This window comes from Panthera onca, chromosome B4 (genome assembly GCF_046562875.1).
Source record: "Panthera onca isolate mPanOnc1 chromosome B4, mPanOnc1 haplotype 2, whole genome shotgun sequence".
Classification (NCBI taxonomy): domain Eukaryota; kingdom Metazoa; phylum Chordata; class Mammalia; order Carnivora; family Felidae; genus Panthera; species Panthera onca.
Genome location: NC_138345.1, coordinates 70,430,441 through 70,454,023, shown reverse-complemented (window position 1 = coordinate 70,454,023; position 23,583 = coordinate 70,430,441). Strand labels below are relative to the sequence as shown.

At 35.5% G+C, this 23,583-nt stretch overlaps 1 protein-coding gene across 3 annotated transcripts in view; it reads left to right on the top strand.

Annotated features, from left to right (window-relative positions):
• ADAMTS20 (ADAM metallopeptidase with thrombospondin type 1 motif 20) overlaps positions 1-23,583 on the top strand; it is a 178,731-nt gene that overhangs the window by 97,385 nt on the left and 57,763 nt on the right. For 2 of the 3 annotated variants that reach the window (XM_060657892.3, XM_060657890.3), the window contains exons 19-28: positions 105-231; positions 1,957-2,167; positions 2,317-2,481; positions 2,931-3,095; positions 4,252-4,371; positions 4,965-5,072; positions 5,983-6,147; positions 6,234-6,524; positions 7,235-7,396; positions 8,567-8,743. In XM_060657892.3, the coding sequence (XP_060513875.3) occupies positions 105-231; positions 1,957-2,167; positions 2,317-2,481; positions 2,931-3,095; positions 4,252-4,371; positions 4,965-5,072; positions 5,983-6,147; positions 6,234-6,524; positions 7,235-7,396; positions 8,567-8,743 (1,691 nt within the window). The remainder of the gene's footprint in view (positions 1-104; positions 232-1,956; positions 2,168-2,316; positions 2,482-2,930; positions 3,096-4,251; positions 4,372-4,964; positions 5,073-5,982; positions 6,148-6,233; positions 6,525-7,234; positions 7,397-8,566; positions 8,744-23,583) is intronic. The other variant, XM_060657893.3, reaches the window with a different exon arrangement.

Below are 23,583 nucleotides of genomic sequence, written 5' to 3'. Positions count from 1 at the left end.
CTTAGCTAAATCCTTCAGGCTATTAGCAGAATTAAATAATCCTACAACATCTGCTTAAGAGAATTTTTCCTTTGATTTCTAATTTTCCTTTGACAATGGCCAAGGTCTTCATAGAAGAAAAATTGCCTGCGTTCGGAAGAGTGATCATATGGTGGTTTCTGATCAGAGATGTGACCACTTACCACTTCCATTGTTTGTGACTGAAAGGTGCAATACAGACTGTGAACTAAGGTAAAAAAAAAAAATGTGTAATATAATCGGTGTATGTGTAAAGTAACCAAGTTAAAATCCATAAGTGAACTAAGACATAAAGCATCTAAAGCATCTAGTGCAGTGCCTGCTTGAATGGCCATGTATGTTAATGTCTATCCTTTGTCCCAGCTAATACAAAATTACAGGCTCGATAACTTACTGTGAAACTTGGCAAGTGAAACTTGGCAGTTTATTCATAGTATTTGATGAATACCTCAAACTTCTATCTAGGAAATGGAAACAAATTTATAAAATAAATATATAAGTAAACTCTAATCTTAAAATCTGTGGTTTGAAGATCTGAAACAATAAGTTTTGTAGAATGATGGTGAACTCATGAGCCAATAAACTTTTAAAGTTTGAGGATTAAAGAATTAGTAGATTGGTTCCTCAGTCTTCCCAATATTTTGTCCATTAAACATTAAGAAATGTGATCCTACATTATGGGGCAGGGGAATTTCCACTTCTAAATTTCCTGTCTTTTGCGGGAGAGGGGCATATTGGTCTTACCGTAAAGCTAAGAACAACCCCGTTTAGCAAGTGACCATTAAGATTCAGGGGTGGCCAAAACCTCTTGTTCAGCAAGAATGGTAATTTTTGTATATGTTGTTTAAAGACATAGTGGAAAGAACTGCTTGAAGAAATCTCATCCACTCGTGGAGTGAAGCACCAGGTAATCCTTGAGGTGCTACTGGGAATTGAACTCCGTGAACTCTATGCTTCATTATACTGGTGCACCCATATTGCTGGATAGATGGCTAGACTATATATAATTGGGATAGTTTGGCTAAAACTAGCAGATTCTTACTTGCAGAAAAAAAGTTTTCTCTGCAGACCTGTCTAAAAACAGAGTACAAGAATGAGAAATGGGATATGCTTTACAAAAACCTAGTTTTCCAACTTCTAAAGGCTTTGTCTTACTGATAGAGTCAGATTCCCAGATATTCCCTGATCATTTTGAGTGATTGCATAGTGAGATTCTACCTGATGAGTTAAATATATTCAGTCTTAAACCTGCCACTAAGTAATTGGGTAATCTTGATCTAGACCAGTTGTTGGCAAAGGTTTTTTGGGAAAGATTGGGGTTTCTTGGACCTACCTCCCAAACCACCACCAAAAGTCAGAATGAAGTCACCAGCTATAGTGCTGGCTCCCTATCTCCAGCTTTAACCAGACAACCTCCATTTTTATATACTTAGAGAGTTAGATTTTATTCGTGGGGAAAATGATTTTTATCAAAAGTTCACCATTTCTACCATGTGAACACATATCCCTAAGCCTCATTTTCTCATCTATAAAAATGGAAGTTTGGGTTTATCTCAGAATTTTTCATCTAAATTAATGATATATCAAGTATCTTCAGGTGGCTTGTTCATCAATTCTAACCATTTTAAAAAATGTATGCAAGAGTTTCTCTGAATCCATTTTTTAAAAAATTTTTTTCTAACGTTTATTTTTGAGACAGAGACAGAGCATGAACGGGGGAGGGTCAGAGAGAGAGGGAGACACGGAATCCAAAACAGGCTCCAGTCTCTGAGCTGTCAGCACAGAGCCCGATGCGGGGCTCAAACTCACAGGCTGTGAGATCATGACCTGAGCTGAAATCAGACACCTAACTGACTGAGCCACCCAGGCGCCCCTGAATCCATTTTTTTAAACTGCATTAATTAGCATCCCTGAGTAAAATAACCTCCTTTTTTCTAGGTGGCACATCATTGGCAAAAGTGAATGCTCATCCCATTGTGGTCAAGGATATAGGTCCTTAGATGTTCACTGCATGAAGTATTCCATTCATAAAGGACAGACTGTTCCAGTAGATGACCACTACTGTGGTGACCAACTTAAACCTCCCACACGAGAACCCTGCCATGGTGACTGTGTCTTAACAAGATGGCATTATTCAGAATGGTCCCAGGTACAAATAACCAGTATTACTTAAGAAAAGTTGCCTCTCTTTTCTTATTAAAAATTTGTTATTTAATTATTTAATTATTATTAAAATATATTTTTGTTAAAATCTTCATTCTTCCCATAGGTCACACTGTTTTCGTTTTGTTTTGTCAGTGTTCTAGGAGTTGTGGAGGAGGGGAAAGGTCTCGAGAATCTTACTGTATAAATAACTTTGGCCACCGTCTTGCTAACAGAGAATGCCAAGAGCTTCCTCGCGTGACGACAGAGAATTGCAATGAATTTTCCTGCCCCAGTTGGGCTACTAGTGAGTGGAGTGAGGTAACATTAAAAAGATGAGGCTAAGAACGTTAAAATTTTCTACAGGAAAGCTTTGTGCTCGAAGGCTCTAAAGAAAAGTAATTTGTTCTTGCTCTATAAATGTATTATCAAGGCAATCACAAATTAATGGTTCTTAAATTATTTAAATCATATACTATCTGGCAACGGTAACATTAGTGTTGAATATCTAACCATTTTCATAAGAAAGTCCCAGTGTTGACAGTACCCTGAGATATTTACATAACCTAAGGTTTAGTACCTTTTTCTAGAACAAATGGACAGCTGCAGTGGGATTGAGGTGGCTGATGTTACTTGCTGAATATCTCTGGAGCAGTGAAGGGAAACTGTCCTTAGAATGGTCTTTCAAGTACATCTCAATGTGTGAATTGATCTTTTTTTTTTTAGGTATTTGTGTTAACTAATATTGAAAATAATCACCTGTATTTCAGTGTCATGTTACATGTGGAAAAGGAACAAAACAGCGGCAGGTGTGGTGTCAGCTGAATGAAGACCACTTGAGTGATGGTCTCTGCAATCCAAGCACCAAACCTGAGTCTCTAAGGCCATGTGAGCTTCATGCGTGTGCTTCCTGGCAAGTCGGACCGTGGGGTTCTGTGAGTATATGAGAAGGATTTTCCTGGTTGAATTCATCTTTATAGAATAGCACAAAAATTATGGTGTCTTTACTCTTGCAATGGATGCAGCTAAATTTGGGTTGGCTTCTTGGAAAAATACCCTAAATGTGAACTGTTATCTACACAATTTTTTTTAGTGCCAATTTCGCTGTGATAAATAGTTCAGCTTTGCTTTTGATTTCACTTGTTCACTAAAATGCTGCAAATTTATTCTTCAGCTTTGTTTAAATTCTAAATATTTTCATTGTCTGTGTCTTAAATTATCTTTACTGCATTTAGATAGAGTTAAGTTTTGTTGTTCAGAAGTTTTGCCAAACAGACAGCTAGGAATTTGCAGGATGAGCAGTGGTCAGGCTGGATGAAGATGGGCAGCCCATTAACCCATGCAGGTTGTCACCGTGGATGGGAAACCTTGTCTCCTCTTCCATTCAACTTGATGATCATCTTTCATTATCTCTTTGAAGATAATTTAGTGTATTAAAAGCCATACATACATACACCAGGTAGATTTTGAAAAATATTTAGTTCTCCTAAATTGTATGAACTCTGCCTCCAACATATCAAGACTCTATTGAAATTTTTACAAAGCTTTTATTTTTTTATTTTTTTTTGGTTTATTTTGAGAGAGAACATCCCACCTCACGACCACAAGATTATGATCTGAGCCAAAATCAGGAGTTGGATGCTTAACCAACTAAGCCACCCAGGCACTACTTTACATAACTTAAGAATTTTTTTTCTAAGTTTATTTTGAGAGAGAGCACAAGTCGGGGAGGAAGAGGGAGAGAAAGGAGGGAGAGAGAATCCCAAGCAGGCTCTGCACTGTCAGCTCAGAGTCTGATGCAGGGCTCGAACTCATTAACCAGGAGGTTATGACCTGAGCCGAAATCAGGAGTCATACGTTTAACCAACTAAGCCCTCCCTGATAACTTTTTAAAGATAGAACAGTTGTCCATTTTAACTTCAAAATTTTATTATCTATATTAAATGGAATGATATATATGGATTACATTTGCTGATTTTGTGTGGAATCTGATGTAAAACACTAATAAGATCTGGAAGTATATTAACCATATTAAGAAAATGTATACAACTTTTGAACAATGGCATTTGATAAGTGCTTCTGTCCTTTCAGTGCACAGCCACATGTGGACGAGGGTATCAGATGCGTGCTGTTAAATGTGTCAATGAGCTACTCAGTGCAGTCTTAGATGACAGAGCGTGCCACGGAGCTAGTCGCCCAAGTGATAGGCAGGTAAAGGATACCTCTTCGCGGATAGTAAACAAAAAGACTTGTTACAGGAGGATTCATGTATTAAACTTATTTCATACGTATTTTTTTTCCTACTTCTATCCCTTGAAAACATGTTTGTGTACCTGTGTGTTGGAGAATTTATCTTTTTTGGTGTTGCCAGTTTTGTAGCTTTTTTTACACTTGATCTGCCACTGAATCACTCATTTGTTAGGTATTTTCCTTTGAAATGCACACGGATAGTGTCTATGGTGCATATGAAGTTTTAAAGTGTTTTGTAAAACACTTTACTTGAAAATAGTGTACTTGAAAATAGTGTTCTATGTTCATTCAGGATATTTCAGCTTAGTGCTAGTTTTGCTTCTTTCCTTTCAACCATCAGACAGGATAATCCAAACTTTATAATCCAGATTCATACTACCCACTGGGAGCCCTTGACAGTACTTGGTACTTCTGAAAAATAAAAACTTTTGCATCACTAACTTGTAATTCAGCTCTTTTTAAATTAGACGTGCAGAAGAAGAAATGAAGTATAGAATTTAACATAAATTAGAGTGATGAACTTATATTTTGAGATGCATTTTTCTTTTGAACAGGACTGTTCGGTTATGCCTTGCCCAGTTATTCCTAAAATTGGGGCCACTTCATTGCCAGCTATTCCCACGGGAAAGATAGCTCAGTGGCGACATGGTTCTTGGACCCCAGTAAGTGAAATCCTTTAAGAAGTACAGTGTTTGTCTAAAAGCCTCCATAGAACATCAAAATGGTTCCTTTAGGTTAGCCAAATGAATGTTATGTGTTCATTCTCAGGTAGTTTGATGAGTGGCGTGGGGTTCTGAAATGATGTAATGGCTAAATCCTGCTGTACCTTTTGGGAGTGCTGTGTCTCTGGGCAAGAAATGGAAGTTTTCTGGGTCTGTTTTCTAATCCACAAAAGGGGAATGATAATATTTATATGAAGCAGATGTGAAATTAGGCTTTTTATCAGCCTTCATTTAAGCTATCCACATTTTCATGTTTTTCTAGACTGAAAACGTTAATGTCTTTGGAGTATATGGTTTGCTTTAATCTTACTTAGAAGCTATATTTGTAAGCTTCACGTATTCTCTGAATAATTTATGGGATCATTTAGACTCTGTTAGGTGTTTAAAGTTACTTAAAGTAAGCTGACTTTTAAATTTTTGTTTATTTTTGAGAGAGAGACAGAATGTGAGTGGGGGAGGGGCAGAGAGAGAGGACAACACAGAATCTGAGTCTGGCTCCAGGCTCTGAGCTGTCAGCAAGAGCCCCATGTGGGACTCGAACTCACAGACTGAGATCATGACCTGAGCCAAAGTTGGATGCTTGACTGACAGAGCCACCCAGGCACCCCTAAAATAAGCTGTCTTATGAAATGTTTTCTGTATCTTTTTTAGCTAATAATAATCAGTATCCCAAGAAGTAGTGTTTGTGAAATTTATGATCTGAACTGATGAGGGGGATTCATTGCTCTGACTCTATTTGACTCAGTTTACAATTTTTTTCCAAGAAACATCATGTTTTAGACTTTGGAACAAAAGCTACTTGGGAGGGCTACTATGTAACCTGTTGGTATAATCCTTTTATTTTTTTAAGTGCTCTGTGTCTTGTGGACGAGGTAATCAAGCCCGCTATGTAAGCTGTCGTGATGCTTATGATGGAATAGCAGATGAATCCTATTGTGCCCATTTACCCCGACCTGCTGAGATATCTGTCTGTTTTAACCCTTGTGGAGAGTGGCAAACTGGGAATTGGTCACCTGTAAGTATTTTTAGGAGAAAAAAAAAAATAATATTTAGTATAATATAATTTACTACGTTACAAATGTTGGCTAAATTTGTGATCAGTGTTCAGCTTCCTGTGGCCATGGAAAAACAACTCGACAAGTTTTATGCATCAACTACCATCAGCCAATTAATGAGAATTACTGTGACCCTGCAATTCGCCCTTTGATCGAACAAGAATGTAACCTGGCAGCCTGCCCACCCATGTACAGTCACTTTCCAAGTTCCTCTGAGCAGCCAAGCCATTTTCCAGGCAGGAATTTTCCATTAACTCACAAACCAGAAGATAATCAAAATCAGAGGGTCCATCTGTCAATCAGCGGAAATCAATGGAGAACAGGACCGTGGGGATCAGTAAGCCGTCTCTATTGAGTTATATTAATTCTCTAATTTTGTTATAGCCTTTTAACAGATAGGTATGTAATGACATCAAATACTTTTAATGCGAAGTTTATCTGAAGATCAATAGTTTAAATCGTAAAAGGATTAAGCGATTTTTGATGCAAATTACAAATCCCCAGAGTTCTTACTGAATTATACACTAATGTGATATTATGATTACAGAAGAATGCACTTAAAAACAATCTGGTTGGAGTGCATTATAATAAAAAGAAGCTTCTAATAGGTAAGACTGCAAATGTCTGTGAAGAAAAATCAAACCTAGAAATTACGTGAAGAGTGCAGTAAGCTGGTAGAAAATCATGAAACTACGAAAGGCAATTATAGCTCCTATTTTACATAAAAGTTAGGAGACAAAAAAATAGCAATATCAAAGCTGAGAGACTTGATCTTTTTCTTTTTTTTTAATTCCTTCCTAGTGAGATCTTAAAACTTTAATTCCTTTTTACTTCACACCCAGGAACGGGGTGAACTTGCTCTTGCCAGCTTTACTGTTGCACCTTTTCATCGACAAATTCAAGTACGCTCATGTTTCTGGCAGAGTTTCTCGGTTGAGATTGTCCCAGTGATGGGGATTTTAGAATGGAGAGTCAGAATGCCCATGCCTTTTCACCGTGTAATTTGACGCTGCGGTGTCTCCGGTGTGTGTGTGTCCTCCTTGTCAGTGCTCCAGTAGCTGTGCGGGAGGCGTGCAGCACAGAGTCGTGGTCTGCCAGGATGAAAACGGACGGAGTGCCAGTTATTGCGATGCGGCCGCGAGGCCCCCAGAGTCCAAGCGCTGCGATTCAGGACCTTGTCCGCGGTGGAACTTTGGAAGCTGGGGAGAAGTAAGTCCCATTTTCTAAACTTGCAGAGATGATAACATCTCTGAAGACTGAAAGTTGAGTACTTCACCCTGTTCCTGTTGGATGATATAACTTCACTATACTATACAGAAAGATTTATTTTTAGTAAAATCAAGTTCTTCTAATAGACTAAATCACTCATTTGCAATAGGAAACTAGTCCAGATTTTTTAACAGAATCTCCTATGCATGCCAATATGTCTGAAACTAATACCTTTCTAAAACTAGTATATTATTGTTTTCTTAGAAAATATGGTTGATCTAAAGATACAAAATTAGATTGCTATATTGGCCATGCTTGTGTCTTATTACTGAGCCATTCATTTAGTGAATTATCTGAGCAGAAGGTGGTCAATTATCAAGCACTTCATACGCTGGCATTCTTGTAGACACTGGAGATAGGAAGAATAATTTTTAAAGCCATTGTAATGAATACTAACTCCACCTATATTATGCATGAAAAAGAATAAGACTTATACTGGCTTTAGATGAACAAAATAAACCACCTAGTCAAATATTTTTAATGGGTTTTAGTATATATTTTCCCAGAGTATTTGGAAATCATTGATTAAAGATACATTTCTGAACAGGTACCAATATCAAGTACATTTTAAAAAGTTCTTTTACCATTTCCAAAATGAAAATGATATTTTTACTCCTGACTTTAGGCATGCTCATTGTAAAAACTCAAACGATATGAGAAATTACGAAGAGATGAGAACTTTTAACTTTTGATACATTTCCTTCCAGACTTTTCTTCTTGCGTGGGTTCCACAAAGACAATCATATTACATGGGCTTCTTTGCCCCCTGCTGTTGTCATGTAACACATACTGAACATCTTTCCCTGTTTACAAATTTAGATCTTATTAGCTTTCATGGCTAGCCAGGTATCTATTGATAGGCTATCATAAATTATGTAGTTAATTATTAAATCAGTTTTATTTGACTTGTCTACCTTATAGACCCTTGATATCTTAATGCAACATCTTATGGTATAATTCTCAAAATTTTGTCTAGTTTTTTAATTATAGAACTAACACTTTTTTACTCAGGAAGAAAACTCTAGCATTACGACTTAGGTATGAAACAGTGAATTAAGCAATATAATACTGTCTTTCAAACCACATAGTTTTGAATTTTCTTATTTTTAGTGTACACAAACATGTGGAGGAGGAATAAAATCAAGATTCGTAATATGTCAGTTTCCCAATGGCCAAATGTCACAAGAGCAAAACTGTGAGATCTTAAGCAAGCCACCTAGTGTGGTGCAGTGTCATGTGCATGCTTGCCCTGGTGACGTATCATGGCATCGGGGACCATGGAAGTCGGTACGATAGTGTTCTTATTTTTGTCCATTTTGTTGTGTTTTACTGTGACCCTTTTACCTTAATTTCTTTATACGTTGTGGTGCACACTCTATCTTATTTTTTAAGCAGATCACTGGCCATCTTGGCTTATGTTACTAAATTTGATAGTTTGGAAGAAGAATCCATTCAATTTCAAGTAATGTAATATATATAATCTTAGATGTATTTATTTTTTTACAAGTGAATTTTGAACCATAGCACTATTCTAATGGACATATTTTCCTCCAGTACATCTTTGGCTTGTCCTCTAATTATAATTGTTTCACTGTATACATTTGTAAATAATGTTAACATTGTGCTTGTTACAATGGCAAATTAAGGCTGTGTCTTGTTTAAGTGTATAACTGTACGTGGCTTTTGTCTGTCAATGTCTAGTAACTGATCCAAAAGCAAATAACATTCTTTAAAACTGTCTTTTTTTTTTTTTTTTTAATCATTGTTAAACTTAGTATTTTGTTTGGAAATGTGAAAATATTAAAAGACAGAGAAATTTAAAGTGAATTGTTAAAGTCTGTTACATACATCACAGAAAAATATTTGTATAGTAATTTATGTGAATCTTCCACTGTGTGGAGTTACGTTTTGGGGATGTTTTAATTTATTTTTATTTTTTTTTTTTGGAGCCATAGACAAAATTCATAAGTATTGTTCATGACTGGTTTATTTAAGTATATTTCAAATATCCAGGCTTTGAAGAATAATTAATATATAAATATGTTGAAATGAACATTTTGGTCACCTTTCATATTTTAAATCATGAACAATCAAGTATACTTTTTCCAACTGAAGAACTGTTGTGAGTCTGTCTCTATAAAGCTCTACAGTTCTTTACTTGGAAAATAATTATAACTCTGGCTTTATGATCCAACCCTGATGTCTGCACTTGGTTTGCTTTCCCCAAGTCAAAGCTTTACAATGTGATATGAACAAAAGTTCCAATTCCTATTAGAAGAGTAGGTCAAGTTCTAGTTCAGGCTGAAATGCCTCTCTGTAGTCAGTGTGACTGATGGAAAACGACAGGAAAGTTTAACATTATAGGAGGATCTTAAACTGCTGCATCACTTTGTTGGAACTAACGTAAACCTATTTTGCCATAGAAGGCATTCACATATTTACTTAGTAAAATATTGACCATCTATATCCAGGTAGTATAACAGAAATCAAGACCGATTTCTTACTCCTATGGAGTTTTATAGTCTAGTTGGAGAGATTTGAAATAATATAGGAACTCACTATAAAAAGATACCTTTTTAGGTCAACTATCTTAGTGGAAATTCACCTTCTCTTTACTAGATCTGTTATGGTGTCCTTCATTTTTTTGACATTACAAGCCTAGTTCTTAATAAGGCTATGGATTGTTTCTTAGAGTTTTGTCCCAATTCGGAAAACAGACTCCTAACCACTTAGAGGGTTAAATTGTAATGGCATTTATTTCTGAAGTACCTAAAATTGTTTCAGTGATATTTTTTGTTTGAGGGGTCAGCAGACTATGGCCCATAGATCAAATCTGGCCTATTGCCTATTTTTGTAAATGAGTTTTATAGGAACAGTCATCCACACTTTTTTGTTTTCAAAGTATTACCCATGGCTGCTTTTGGTACTATAGTTATTGTAATAGAGACTGGCTCTTAAAGCCTGAAATATTTACTGTTTGGCCCCTTTTGGGAAAAGTTTGCTGATGCCTGCTCTATGTAATAAACATAATGCTTTTCAAATACGGCATAAAATACTGAAAGTTATAGACTATTAGAATTATAAATATTCATTTGGGGTCAGTTTTTAGTGTTTTTCATTCTTCAGTATTTTAAAACCTCCTACGAGGTTTGTCAGCCTTCTCTACATACTCGGTATCGTATTTACACAATTTCTTTCCAGCTTTGAGATACAATTGGCATAGAACGTTGTGTAAGTCTAAGGTATACAGTATCACACAATGTTTATATATTGTGTTGGAAGTCATCTAATACTGTATTCCGATATATTTGTGTCATGCTCTTTTTGTATGTAAATTGTAAGCGAGAAACCTGAATGTTCAGTAAGGTTGTGTGCATGGATAACTTTTTCAGCCTCACAAAAACCAATAACCAAGAAAATACCCAGTTACAAAAAAGTAACACAGAAGTACACAGTTCTTCATTACTGCGTGTCTATTCCAAAAGGATCTCACTGAATAATTCAGACTCTGCACTAGTGAGGAATCGTAGTGTCTTTTTCTCAGAAATTGAAGATGAAAATTTTAAAATCACAATGTTTATATCAGAGTTTTTACAAACTTATTTATTCACTTTTTACAGGTATAAAGTACACACATATTAAAGTGCCTGGATTTCTTTTGTTATATGAAGAATTTTATTCCTTAAATTAGCCTTTTATATTAAAAGAGTTTAAGGGATCTGAAATGGTTTTTGTTGTTGTTGTTAGAACCAGATATAACCTTTTACCTCTTTGTGTTGCTACATATAAGCCAAACTTCAGAATACCTCTTATTAACATATCAGGTTAATGTTCTTTCAAGGGTAACTTTAATTTCAGCAGATCATATACACTAGGTTAGAAAATTACAAATTTGTGTGTATATGTATACATATACATACAGGAATGACATGAAATCTCAAACGTTTCTTTTTAAAGTAAAATTGTAAAGTGTTAAATCATTTAAATGTGACTAGGAAGAAAGTTGTAAATACACATTTAGATTTGCTCCATCTTGTGGAAAATCTTGTAATTTATGAGCATGATTAAAGAAATCTTAACATATGTCTGTTAATTTAATGACTATTTTTGTGATTAGTCCATGTGAAATGATTCTATTTTAACCCTTGTTTATTAATGACATGTGTTGTGGCTTTGTGCTTTGCATAATTCGTATGTATGTTGTATTTTTACTACTTGGATCAATACCTGAAATGTTTTAAGTCTCTGAATAGATCCTGTATTGTAATGAAAGCCTCTTTTCTCTTGGTGCTGTTTTTCTTAAATTAACAAGTCATTAATTTCTTATTAAACATTTAACTGTTGAATAGTACATGGTGTTAATTTGAGTTTTAAGCTATTAATATTTTAAATCTGTTAGAAACTAACGTTGGCATTTTAAAAACAAGATCTATTGTTAAGCTATCAATTTTAAATACTAGAAGTTTTTATATTTCTATATATTATAAACAATAAAAATTTATGGTGTCACATTATTTAGTAAAAAAAAGACGTGCTCATGACCAAGATGGTCCTTAAAAGGTGAGTAAAAGTTTTGTTTTTCTCTTCTGTTGCATGTCTATTAATGTTACATATGTAGTCAAACTGTTCTAGCAAATGCCCTTTAAGTAAATTCATAATAACTTATTTTCCCATTATCTCTTTTAACGGGTTCATTTTCCTAGAATGCTTTTATTCTCTACATAAAATGAAGTCATGTTTGGTAAGAAAATAGGCATCCCATTGTGTTCTGGGGTTAATGATCCAACAGAACTAAAGAACTTATTTTTTGTCTTTTTGTTAAGAATTGTTTTTTCCTCCAAAAATGAGACAACTCATTAAAAAAGATTTTTTTTAATGTTTATTTTTGAGAGAGACAGAGGCAGAATGCAAGTGGGTTAGGGGCAGAGAGAGAGGGAGACACAGAATGGGAAGCAGGCTCCGAACTGTCAGCACAGAGCCTAATGCGGGGCTCGAACTCACAGAGCTGTGACATCATGACCTGAGCTGAAGTCAGACGCTCAACCGACTGAGCCACCCAGGCACTCCCACGAGACAACTCATTAAAAAAAGACAGCTTGATATTTGAATCTTCTAGATTCTAGGACTTTCTCCCAAAGTGTTTCTTTTTTTAAATGTATACAGAGGCTTGTATCTGTAATCTCTAATGTGACAGAGAATGCAACCAAGAGAAGCACTTTTAGCAATGAGCATGTGGTACCAGCATATACCTAGTAAATCTATACTGTCAAGTTCACAGTCTCCTGTAACAAAAGAACATTGAGGGTCTCAGGGCAGGGATTGGGAGGCTTCTTCCACTGGGGCTCTCACTCTGGATGAAAGAAACTTGTTACTGCCTCTCCCTAAGGCCAGCAGCAGCCAGGGGAAAGGTAATGTGTCGGGAAATGGTTCAAGAAACTGTCAATTCTTTGTGGAGTGGAGAATTCAGTAAAACTATAGTAATTTATTTTCTTATATTTGGAAAAGATCTATATAACCGTAGTAAAAAGCTGGAAACCTATTTTATTCCACGTTATAGTTGAACATACTTTATCAGGAAGTATTAAACTGTTTCCATTTGTTACTATATCTTTCTACTATACATCATGGGCTGTCACCAACGTAATGTGCATCCCCTACAGGTTAGACACTGGGCACTAGATAAATCAGGCACAATCCCTGCATACGAGAAGTTTTCAGTTTAGTGATGAATGTACTACATAAACAAATGGTCAGAATGCAGAATTGGATTCCTCTTTCATTTCAGTAACTATGTGACTTATAATATTGCAGACTCATAATACTGGGACCTTAATACACTGTAATTATCCAATAATTAGTGATGAGGATTGTACTTGAGAACATAATTTTGACAGATTTTTCTAGAAAGCCTAACTAGTAGGATATATTTCATTATAACCTGGCAAGAAATGCGTGGTGTCCTAAGTCCCTATGTGAGAATTGTTTTTGCCTAATTTGGGCATCTGCCTCCTTGGTGTAGGTGGATTTCATGCCTCACCAAAAGGGAGAGCATGCACCAAGATACAGGATGGAATGAAAATAATCTTGGAGACACAAATGGGCCTTGTAAGTTTAAAATGGAAAACCTAGAAAAAATTTAAGTAGATATATACTGATGAGATCATAAGAGACTTGTGTTTTATACTGAATGAAGTTAGAATGTTAACTCAAAAAAAACATGAAATGGTGATATTCTGTTTTTCTTTACACATCTATATTAAAATGGACATGTGTTGATAATTCTGTATTCCCGGACATAATGGTTGGAATGGTTAAGAATCTCTGGAAATAGATTTTTAGATGTTTTATAAGAACATACTCTCAGTACTCTACAATATCTCTGTACTCTGATTCTGTTTATGTAGGATATATAGGCATTGTTAATATTAGTGCATTTAGATACCCTAATTGTATTTGTCAACTTTCAGTAGTTTGAGAAAACCATTTTAGTTCCTATATAATCACAGGAACAACAAAGGTTTTGACATTAATGTTGTAAAGAGTCTCTTTGACATTCTCTAGACTGTTCTCTATTTTGATCATAGGTAACATTTCTCAAATACATTACAAATCTATAAAACTGTTAGAGTAATCTCATTTTTATTTCTTTAAATGCATATTTTCTTAATGTTTATTTTTTTTGAGAGTGGGAGTGGGGAAGGGGCAAAGAGAGAGGGAGACACAGAATCTGAAGCAGGCTCCAGTCTCTGAGCTGTCAGCACAGAGCCCAACGTGGGGCTTGAATTCATGCACTTGGGAGATCATGACCTGAGCCGAAGTTGGATGCTTAACTGACTGAGCCACCCAGGGGCCTCAGGAGTAATTTCATTTTTAAAAAGGGGTAGGATAATGGGGATTAAGGAGTACACTTGTGATGAGCACTGGATGAAGTATGGAATCGTTGAATCACACTATCGTATCCCTGAAATGAATGTAACACTTTGTTAATGAGACTGGAATTAAAAAAAATTTTTAAGGGAGTACTGGCTGGCTCAGTTAAGCATCTGAGTTGGTTTCAGCTCAGGTCATGATCTTGTGGCTTTGTGGGTTCCAGCCCCACACTGGGCTCTGCTTTGGCAGCATGGAGCCTTCTTGAGATTCTCTGTCTCCCTCTCTCTCTGCCTCTTCCCTGCTTGTGCTGGCTCAAAATAAAAAAGTAGGATGGTGTTTCATTAGTTTTGAAAATCTTAGTTCAACACTGTTACAGAAGTTCAAAACTCTGGTTTATCCCAATATGTGACTTCGTAGCTTCCATAGCTGAAAAAATTATTTCATGGAAGTACATACCTTCTTACAGAAAAAAGTTTATTACTGGGTGTTTCTGTTGTATATTAGTAACTGACTTTAAGTATAATTACCGATTATACAAAAAAATTGTAACAAATTTTCACTTTCTATAATGTCTTTCAGCTCTTGAAAAGTACTAGAATGCTATATTTTTTCAAGTTTGTAATTTTGATTTATTTCAATAGAGTGGACACAGGGTATTGGTTCAGGAGTACACTACCATGATTCTACAGCTCTATACTGTGCTGTGCTCACCACAAGTGTGGCTATGACCTGTCACATACAGTGCTATTATAACACTATTGACTGTATTCCTTATCTGAAGGACTTCTTCATTCCAATTGGAAGCCAATACCCACTACTTCCTTTCACCCATTTTGCCTCTTCCCCCTCAGGCAGTCACGGTTTGCCCTCTGTATTTATGGGTTTGTTTCTGCTTAGTAGTTTTGCTTTTAAGATTCCACATATAAGTATCATAACATTTGCCCTTGACTTCTTTGGCTTAGCATGATACCTTCTAGATCCCTCCATGTTGTCACAAATGGCAAGATCTTACCCTTTTTATGGCAGAGTGATATTCCATTGTGTGTATGTACCACATCTTTATCCATCAATGGACACTTAGGTAGCTTCTATGTATTGGTTGTTGTAGATGCTTCAATAGACATAAGGATGCATATAGCTTTTTGAATTAATATTTTCATTTTGGAGGGAACAAATATCAATAGTGGAATAACCAGATCTTTTGGTGGTTCTATTTTAATCTCTCAAGGACCCTCCATACTATTTTCTACGGTGGCTGCATCAGTTTACAAGGGTTCCTTTTTCTCCATGCCTGAGCCAACACATCAAAAAGACTTGTATCAAAAAGATAAGTGTAAGGTGACATCTCCTTGTGGTTTTGATTTGATTTCCCTGATAAGCGATATTGAACATTGTTTCATGTGCCTGTTGGTCATCTTGGGAAGAATGTCTCTTCAGGTGCTCTGCCCATTTTTAATTGGATGATTCTTGTGGTGTTTTGTAACTTTGTATTTTTGCTTTGACAAATAGTGTTAAAACTCAAACTTCAAAAGATTTGGATGCCATTTAAACAGATCAGAAAATTTTGCTTGAAAAGTTTAAAAATATACATTTGAAAAATTTGATAGTTGACATATTGTTTATGGTAACAAATCACATAATACTAGAAACACTTCAAATGTTTAAAAATGTTCTAAGAAGAAGAAACTTCCAAAAACCATTGCTCTTTCTTCCATTCTTAGGTGTCTAAAGGAAAAATTATGGGTCTGTTTTTTAAAGTAGTAGGTATTACACTCATTATAGAAAAATTTGGAACAAGCCTTTTTGTAATGGATTATCAAAGGGGCTCGTAAAGATGAATTACTAATTTGAACACAACCAGCAAAACTCTGTGGGCCTAAAACAAAGGTTTGTCATGACTGAGTGTTGGGTCTATACATATAATCTACTTATCATCTTAAGTGGGCAGGTATGAACTGCAGGTGGTACCCAAAGCAGAAGGCAGAGAGATCCATCAGGATACCTAAAGTAGGTTACGTGTCAGGTTGGCAAACAAATCTCAACAAATTGTAAGAAATTTTGTTGGTGCTCCGTTGAATCACCTTGCCACCTCAGACTTGTAAAAGACTTCATGCCTCATAGAAATCTATGACTATCTAAAGTTTAATAACTTCCCTAAAACTTCCTAATTGCAGCAGATTGGAGTTACCTTTATTTCTATAGATACTTCCTGGTATCTGCTTCCTGGTTGTACTCCCTCTCCCATCCCCAAGATTATTCTTAAGCTCCTGCACCAATTTGCCTCAACCCTAAATCTAGTAGGATGTGTTTAAGAAGGTACTTTATCACATCATATTGTAATGAGACCTTTGTACTAAGTCTCCTATCCTACATCATGATATATATTTGTGAGAGATGAAATACTGCAAAGTTTCTGGTAGCCCCTATAAGTTCTACCAGTTGTTAACGAAGTTCTAAAGTGATCTTCTAAGACTGTCCTGAATTTTTATTTTCCTGGGTTTTTATTTTGCAGTTGTGACCCGGGGAAACTCAGATTGTGGAAGTAACTATGAAGGGAATGGATGCCACTGAACTGCCAAAAAAAAAAAAAAATCCTCTATCCATTCAAGATCATTAAAAGGCTGTCTGTATCAGGCACTACGTTAGGAATTGTAGAAAACTAAAGATGATATCTTCTCAAGGGACTCTCACAGTTCATGCAAAACAAAACAAAACAAAAAAAAACACCCAAATAAGGCAGAAACATGTTAGGGGAAGTCAGGAAGTATACTTTCAGTTGCAGGCATTGGCCTTGATGGGTAGAACTTGGGTAGGAGACCATTCCTTAGCAATGCCAGACACCAGAAACAGTGGCTCATTTCAGAGAGGAGGTTTGGAAATATGACTTGGGCAATCAAAGACCAATACCATGTGATTTCACTTCTATGTGGAATTTAAGAAACATTAACGTGGGGTAGGGGGAAAAGAGGCAAACCAAGAAATGGACTCACAGAAAAAACTGATGGTTACCTGAGGGGAGGTGGGTGGGGAGATGGGTTAAATAGGTGATGGGGATTAAGGAGGGCACTTAGGATGAGCACTGGGTGTTGTATGCAAGTGTTGAATCACTAAATTGTGCACATGAAACTAATACTACACTGTGAACTAAATGGCATTTAAGCCTTGAAAAAAATATGACTTGAGATTCTATATGGAGGATCAATAGGGATCATGTTTGAGATTTTTAAAAATTTAAAAATTCTGTAATATTAAATCATTGAATTTTTCGGAGTGGGTGTGAAAGCTGTGTTCTAGGAAGATTATCAGACAATCCTCATCATAAAATATAAGCACATTGAAAATAAGGTTGGAGATGGGAAGTCCAAGAGGGGGATCTTTTTAAGGGTGATGATTTAGGGACCATTCAGTTATTTACATATGTATAGTTACAACATTCAAGTTGTGGGGAAGGAGCCAGTAGAGGTATTGATGGGACTATTTTTGGTCAAAAGGTGAGACGGCATTTGGAGGATGGAAGGAAAAGATACACGAGAACATCCTGTGAAGAAATTTATTGTCCAGACAATAAAGAGAAAAGTCCATCAAGTCTTCTCAGTCGAGAAGTTACTTTGAGAGCCCTAGGGTTACAAACTGCAGATTGATGGTGCATTTGATGGTGCATAAGCTGGTTTTGTATTAGTCTTACATAAGGGAATATATTCTTGACTTCACCAAGAGAAATGTAAACTTTCTTTTACCAGAAGAGTTTGGAGAGAGGTCATTAATCTCAAGCCTTCTGCAATTTACATATTAAGTTTATCCTAGATCTTGTGGTATGGAGTACCATTGTGGTGGTAGAATGTCTAGGTTTGGATCAAGACTCCTATGAATTCACTGCGTGTGCTATGGCAAGTTAACATGTCAAGAAACAAGATTTAATTTTCTTGGCATAAAAACAGTGACTACCAAAAAACGGTTTTTAGAGTTAAATGGAACAATAGGTAAGGTGGTTGTCATTCAGGCTCATTATCTAAATACTTGATGTATTTTGCTTAATATCATGCACCCAATAATTCTTTTACTTCAAGAGCTAAAAACCCTAATATTGTATAAGGCTAATAACACATTGAACAATCTGAAATAAGATCTAAAGCAAGTTATACTCTAGTATAAGAGAAATCAATTTGGACTAGGGTTTTTTTTAAGTAAACTTTTATGGAAATGTGACATCCAGCAAAATTTTAATTTTTTTTAATATTTTTGAGAGAGTGCGAGCAGGGGAGGGGCAGAGAGGGAGACACAGAATCCAAAGCAGCTCCAGGCCTTGAGTTGTCAGCACAGAACCTGACACGGGGCTCAAACTTAGGGACTGCATGATCATGACCTGAGCCGAAGTCAGATGCTTAACCGACTGAGCCACCCAGGCACACCTATCCAGCAAAATTTTAAAGATCCAGTTCGATGAATTTTCCAAAGTGAATGCACCTGTGTAGTCAGCACCCAAATCAATATCCACTCCCTAGAAATTCCCCATATACCCTATTGTAGTCACTGCCCCCCCCAATGAGGGTAACCTGTATTCAGACATGAAATATCATAGATAAGTTTGTCTGCCTTTGAACCTTACATGGATAGAACTTGGATAAATTGAGAGTCACAAAATTGAGATTCATGTTGTAATTGTGATTTGTCATTGCAATCTAGTATGAATATACAATTGTATGACATACGAATATGATTTATATGGTTATCCAGCTGGCAAGCATTTAGAGTTGTTTTAAATTTGAGACTTACAAATAATGCTGTTAACATTTCTCGCCTGTGTTTTGGCCAACATGTATGCAGACCTGTTCAATATGTAGACAGGAGTTGAATCTTAGTGTATGCACAGGCTTGGGTTTAGTAAATATTTTCTGAGGATGGTTGAATGAGAATTCTAGTTATCCGCATCCTTGTCAACACTTGATATTATCAGGCTTTTCCATTTAGAATCTTTGGGAATTTCTATTTAATTCATTCAGTAGATATTTACGTGTGGTTACTGTGTGTTAGGGATATTTACAGAGCACTTGCTACAGTGGAGAACAATAGGAATGGATCAGGAGATTCGATATTATATCTTACAGCTAGTAAAGACTAAAAAAGCATACTTTGTTTACAGTAGCTTTATTTACAATTGCCAAAAATTGGAAGCAACAAAAATTTCCTTTAGTTGGTGAGTGGATAAATTGTGGTATATTCAGGCAATGGAATATTATTCAGCACTAAAAGGAAGTGAGTTACCAGACTATAGAATATATGGAGGAAATTTACATGCATATTATACATGAAGCAATAGCCCCAATAACCTTCCTTGGAATTTTCCACCAAGCCTCTTTGTACTTCTAGTAGCTGGAAGTGCCTAGCATCCTGCCAGCTCTGACATCTTAATAATACCAAATATTGTCGGTTAGTTTTTCTGATCCTTTTTGGACTTCTCCTTCCTCATCCCCTCCCACAATTGTATAAGGGCTAATTTGTATAATATAATTCATATCTCATAATACAGTGGTTTTCCTTTCCAGTTTGAAACTTTACAGATACAACAGACATAATTTTAAAACTAGAAAAGGAAGGATATAATTAATAAACACTAGGGGTTGCAGTTGTCCCTAAAAAAGGAGGGAAGGGTGCTGTTGTGAGACACACATGGAAGGCTTTGGAACTCTTAATATCCTGTGTCTTGACTTGGAAGGTAGACATTTTGTAGCATTTTTATTTTATTAAAGCACACAAGTATTTAATATATCAATATACCGATAAACGTACTGCTGTTGCTTACTATCTGGAAATGATTTTAATGACGGAGTACGAAAAAACCAAGTATAAGAAAAAACAATGAAAACAAACTAGATATTATTGAAGCAAGTTGAAATTCTTTTATGACAAATATTGGTTTTACTTGGGTCTTTTCAATATGATTTGAAATCTAAATATATTAATAATTATGTAAACTAAATATGAAATAAGGCTTTATGTGAATTATAAATTAAACATTTTATGAGCTGATAAAAATATGAGTCATATGTAAGAATTTTAGAGAAGGCCAAAAAGTTGGGCAGATATAAATGCCTTTTTTTTTTTGAGCTATATTTTTTTTGTTTTTTCCTCAAATTTTTATTTAAATTCCAGTTAGCATACAATATGAGTTTCAAGTACAGAATTTAGTGATTCATCACTTACATACAATACCCAATGCTCATTACAACAGGTAGAGATGATTATCATTTATTTTTGGGACAAATGTTCCTTTTAATGGGATTTTATTTAACAGCAAATACTATACTTCCAACACTAGTTCCAAAATATACGTAATTGAAAATATTGTATCAAACGTTTAGATTTCCGTGGAACGTAACTTTGGTGCAATTATTAAAATTGTCAGAACAAGACTCACAGTAGTATCATTTCTATTACTAGCTTGTAATTTTTTTCAGGGTATAAACATCTATTTATGAAAGTTTTATTCTGTTACAGTAGATTTTATCCTAAACCCAAATATAATTGATAGGTAGAACCAGAAACCATTTTGTATGATTAATTAGACCATTAAGTATAGGGTAAGAATTAAAGATAGTGTAGGGGCGCCTGGGTGGCTCAGTCGGTTGAATGGCCGACTTCGGCTCAGGTCATGATCTCCTGGTCCGTGAGTTCAAGCTCCTCGTCGGGCTCTGTGCTGACAGCTCAGAGCCTGGAGCCTGTTTCAATTCTGTGTCTCCCTCTCTCTGACCCTCCCCCGTTCATGCTCTGTCTCTGTCTCAAAAATAAATAAAACATTAAAAAAAATATAGTGTAAATTAAGATGCAAATTATATTGTGTAAATGATATATTTTTAGGAGAATGAAAGAATAAAAGAAAATTTATACTCCCACATTAATAAAAAATGACTCCCTATTCTGCCACCAGAGAGAGTTCCTATTTTTCCATCTGATGGAAAGTTCTTTACTGTTGATTTCTGGGCTTTGGCAAGATTTTCACATCTAGTAATATGGAAATTAATCAGGCATGGCTCCATCCTCACTCCCGGCATTTCTTAAGTGTCAGGGAACAGGCTCAAACACAGTAGCTCATATGGGCTCCCACCTCCATTCCAGCCTCTCTGCTGAGATTGGCAAGTTCTCAATTTCAGGTGAAACCAGGAAGAGGCCCTTATCTCTGTTTATCCACAGGGCACCCCACAGCAGCAGAACAACAACAAAAATCTTGAAGAAAGAGCTCTGTTACATAAAGCTTTCCTCTGTGTTATTTTTGTAGAACAAAATTCAACTCTATCTCATTCAGATAAAACAGATTGCATATTTAAAAGATCTTCATATACAGTTGCTCACAAGTTTTTCTCGACATAGTATTTATTCACTTGTTTAGTACATAAATGTGCTTCCGTTCTTAGGTTTAGTATTCTTATAATTCAACATCTTTAATGTGTGGGCATATTTTGGTAGGAATTCTAGCTATTTTTGCTAGAAAATAATTTATGCATAAATTTATGCATAAATTTATGCATGAAAATCATCCCAATATCCAATTTTATTAAGATATTCCCTTTATTTAGATACAGTAATGTAGGTCAGTTAAGATTATGGTTTATATTGACAGCTTTGAAGATTTTTTTGCATTTTATGAAATATTTAGATTTTTGTCACTTTCCAACTATGAGAATATTTTATAGTTTTTAAGTCAAAACATGGGGAAAACTTGTAAGTCTCACTTATACATTGGGAAAATGTTTTTTCATATATTTTTAATGCTCAGGAAAACTCTAGAGAACTTAAAAGAGAAATCAGAAAGATCTTAGCTTGTGGTTATAATAAAAAGCAGATTCTTTTTGGAAGCCTATTTTCTCAGAAACTGATATTTTGAAGCCTGGGAATAACGTCAGGATTTCATTCAGGTAATTGATGTCATAGTAAAAGGCAATATAAACCAGATTTATTTAATAATTCTTGAGAACTAAAGAATGGCATATTCTTCTTATCAAAGATGCTCAGTAATAAGATGCCCAATAATTCAGGTATGAAGTTTGCATCTTCTCATTTGAGCAAATAATAGACTTTTTATCAATCCATTACATACATATCTAAAGAGTTAAATTGTGATTCTTAAAATATTTGAAAACCACTTTCTCTTTTTTTTTTTTGGTATCACATCTTTAAAATTGGGAGAGAATTCCAATTTTTTTATCCTTCTACACGAAGCATAAATTCAACAATTTTCTCAACTGAAGTATACATAGTTTTCATGTCTAGCAAATCTTTAAATTGGAGACCATACTGCACAGCACAGGAAAAGTATGATTGGTCTTCATTTTGAGCTGAGACTGATATATATGAAATATTCACCTGTAATTCTTTCTGCACACTGAAGTAAGAATGTATTAAATTCCTCCTCCACAGGACAAATATTTGAAGACAACCATTCATCTGTTCTCCTGGTTAAATGTATCTATTTAACCATCCCGGTCTCCTTTGTTATTACTCTCAAAATCTGGCATTTAGAATTTGTTAGCAAAATGGTCAACTGTAAGGAATAGCTGTAAAGAATAATGCCCCCCTTGGTGTGAATGTTGCACCCAATATATTCAGTATTGCATCAAATTTGTTTTATTTTAGCATGAGTGAGCGGAGAGGCAGAGGGAGGGAGGGAAGGAGAGAGGAGAGAGAAAAGAGAGCGAGGAGAACATTAAGCAGGCTCCATGCTTAGTGAGGAGCCTGCTGTGGGGCTTGATTCCATGACCCTGGAATCATAACCCGAGCTGAAATCGAGTTTGACACTTAACTGACTGAGCCACCCAGGTATCCCTCGAATTTTAGTGGTCCCCCAGTTTTCTTATACCAATCCTACATCAGTATAAAGCTATATGTATCACATGTGATGATTGTCTTAATCATTTTATCCTTAGCAGTAAATATTTTTAAGCCAAGATGTACTTTTATTTCTTCCCTAATAGCCTCAATTCATTTACTCTTTAATTCTCATATCTGAGGGGTTTTTTTAGTTTTTTAATTTAAATCTCATATCTGACTTTTAAATAAGTTCTCTCAACTTCATATCACAAGTAAATCAAGAAGTATGCCTTCCATGTATTTATAAAGTACCTACTAGTGTCCCCAACAGGGTGGATCTAGAGCTCTAGAACATACCTTTAGAAACAACTCTCCAGTTTGCCCTTAATCTCCATTAATGAGCCAAATATCACTGATTATAGTTTTGAATAGTCTTATTGATGTGACACGTGTAC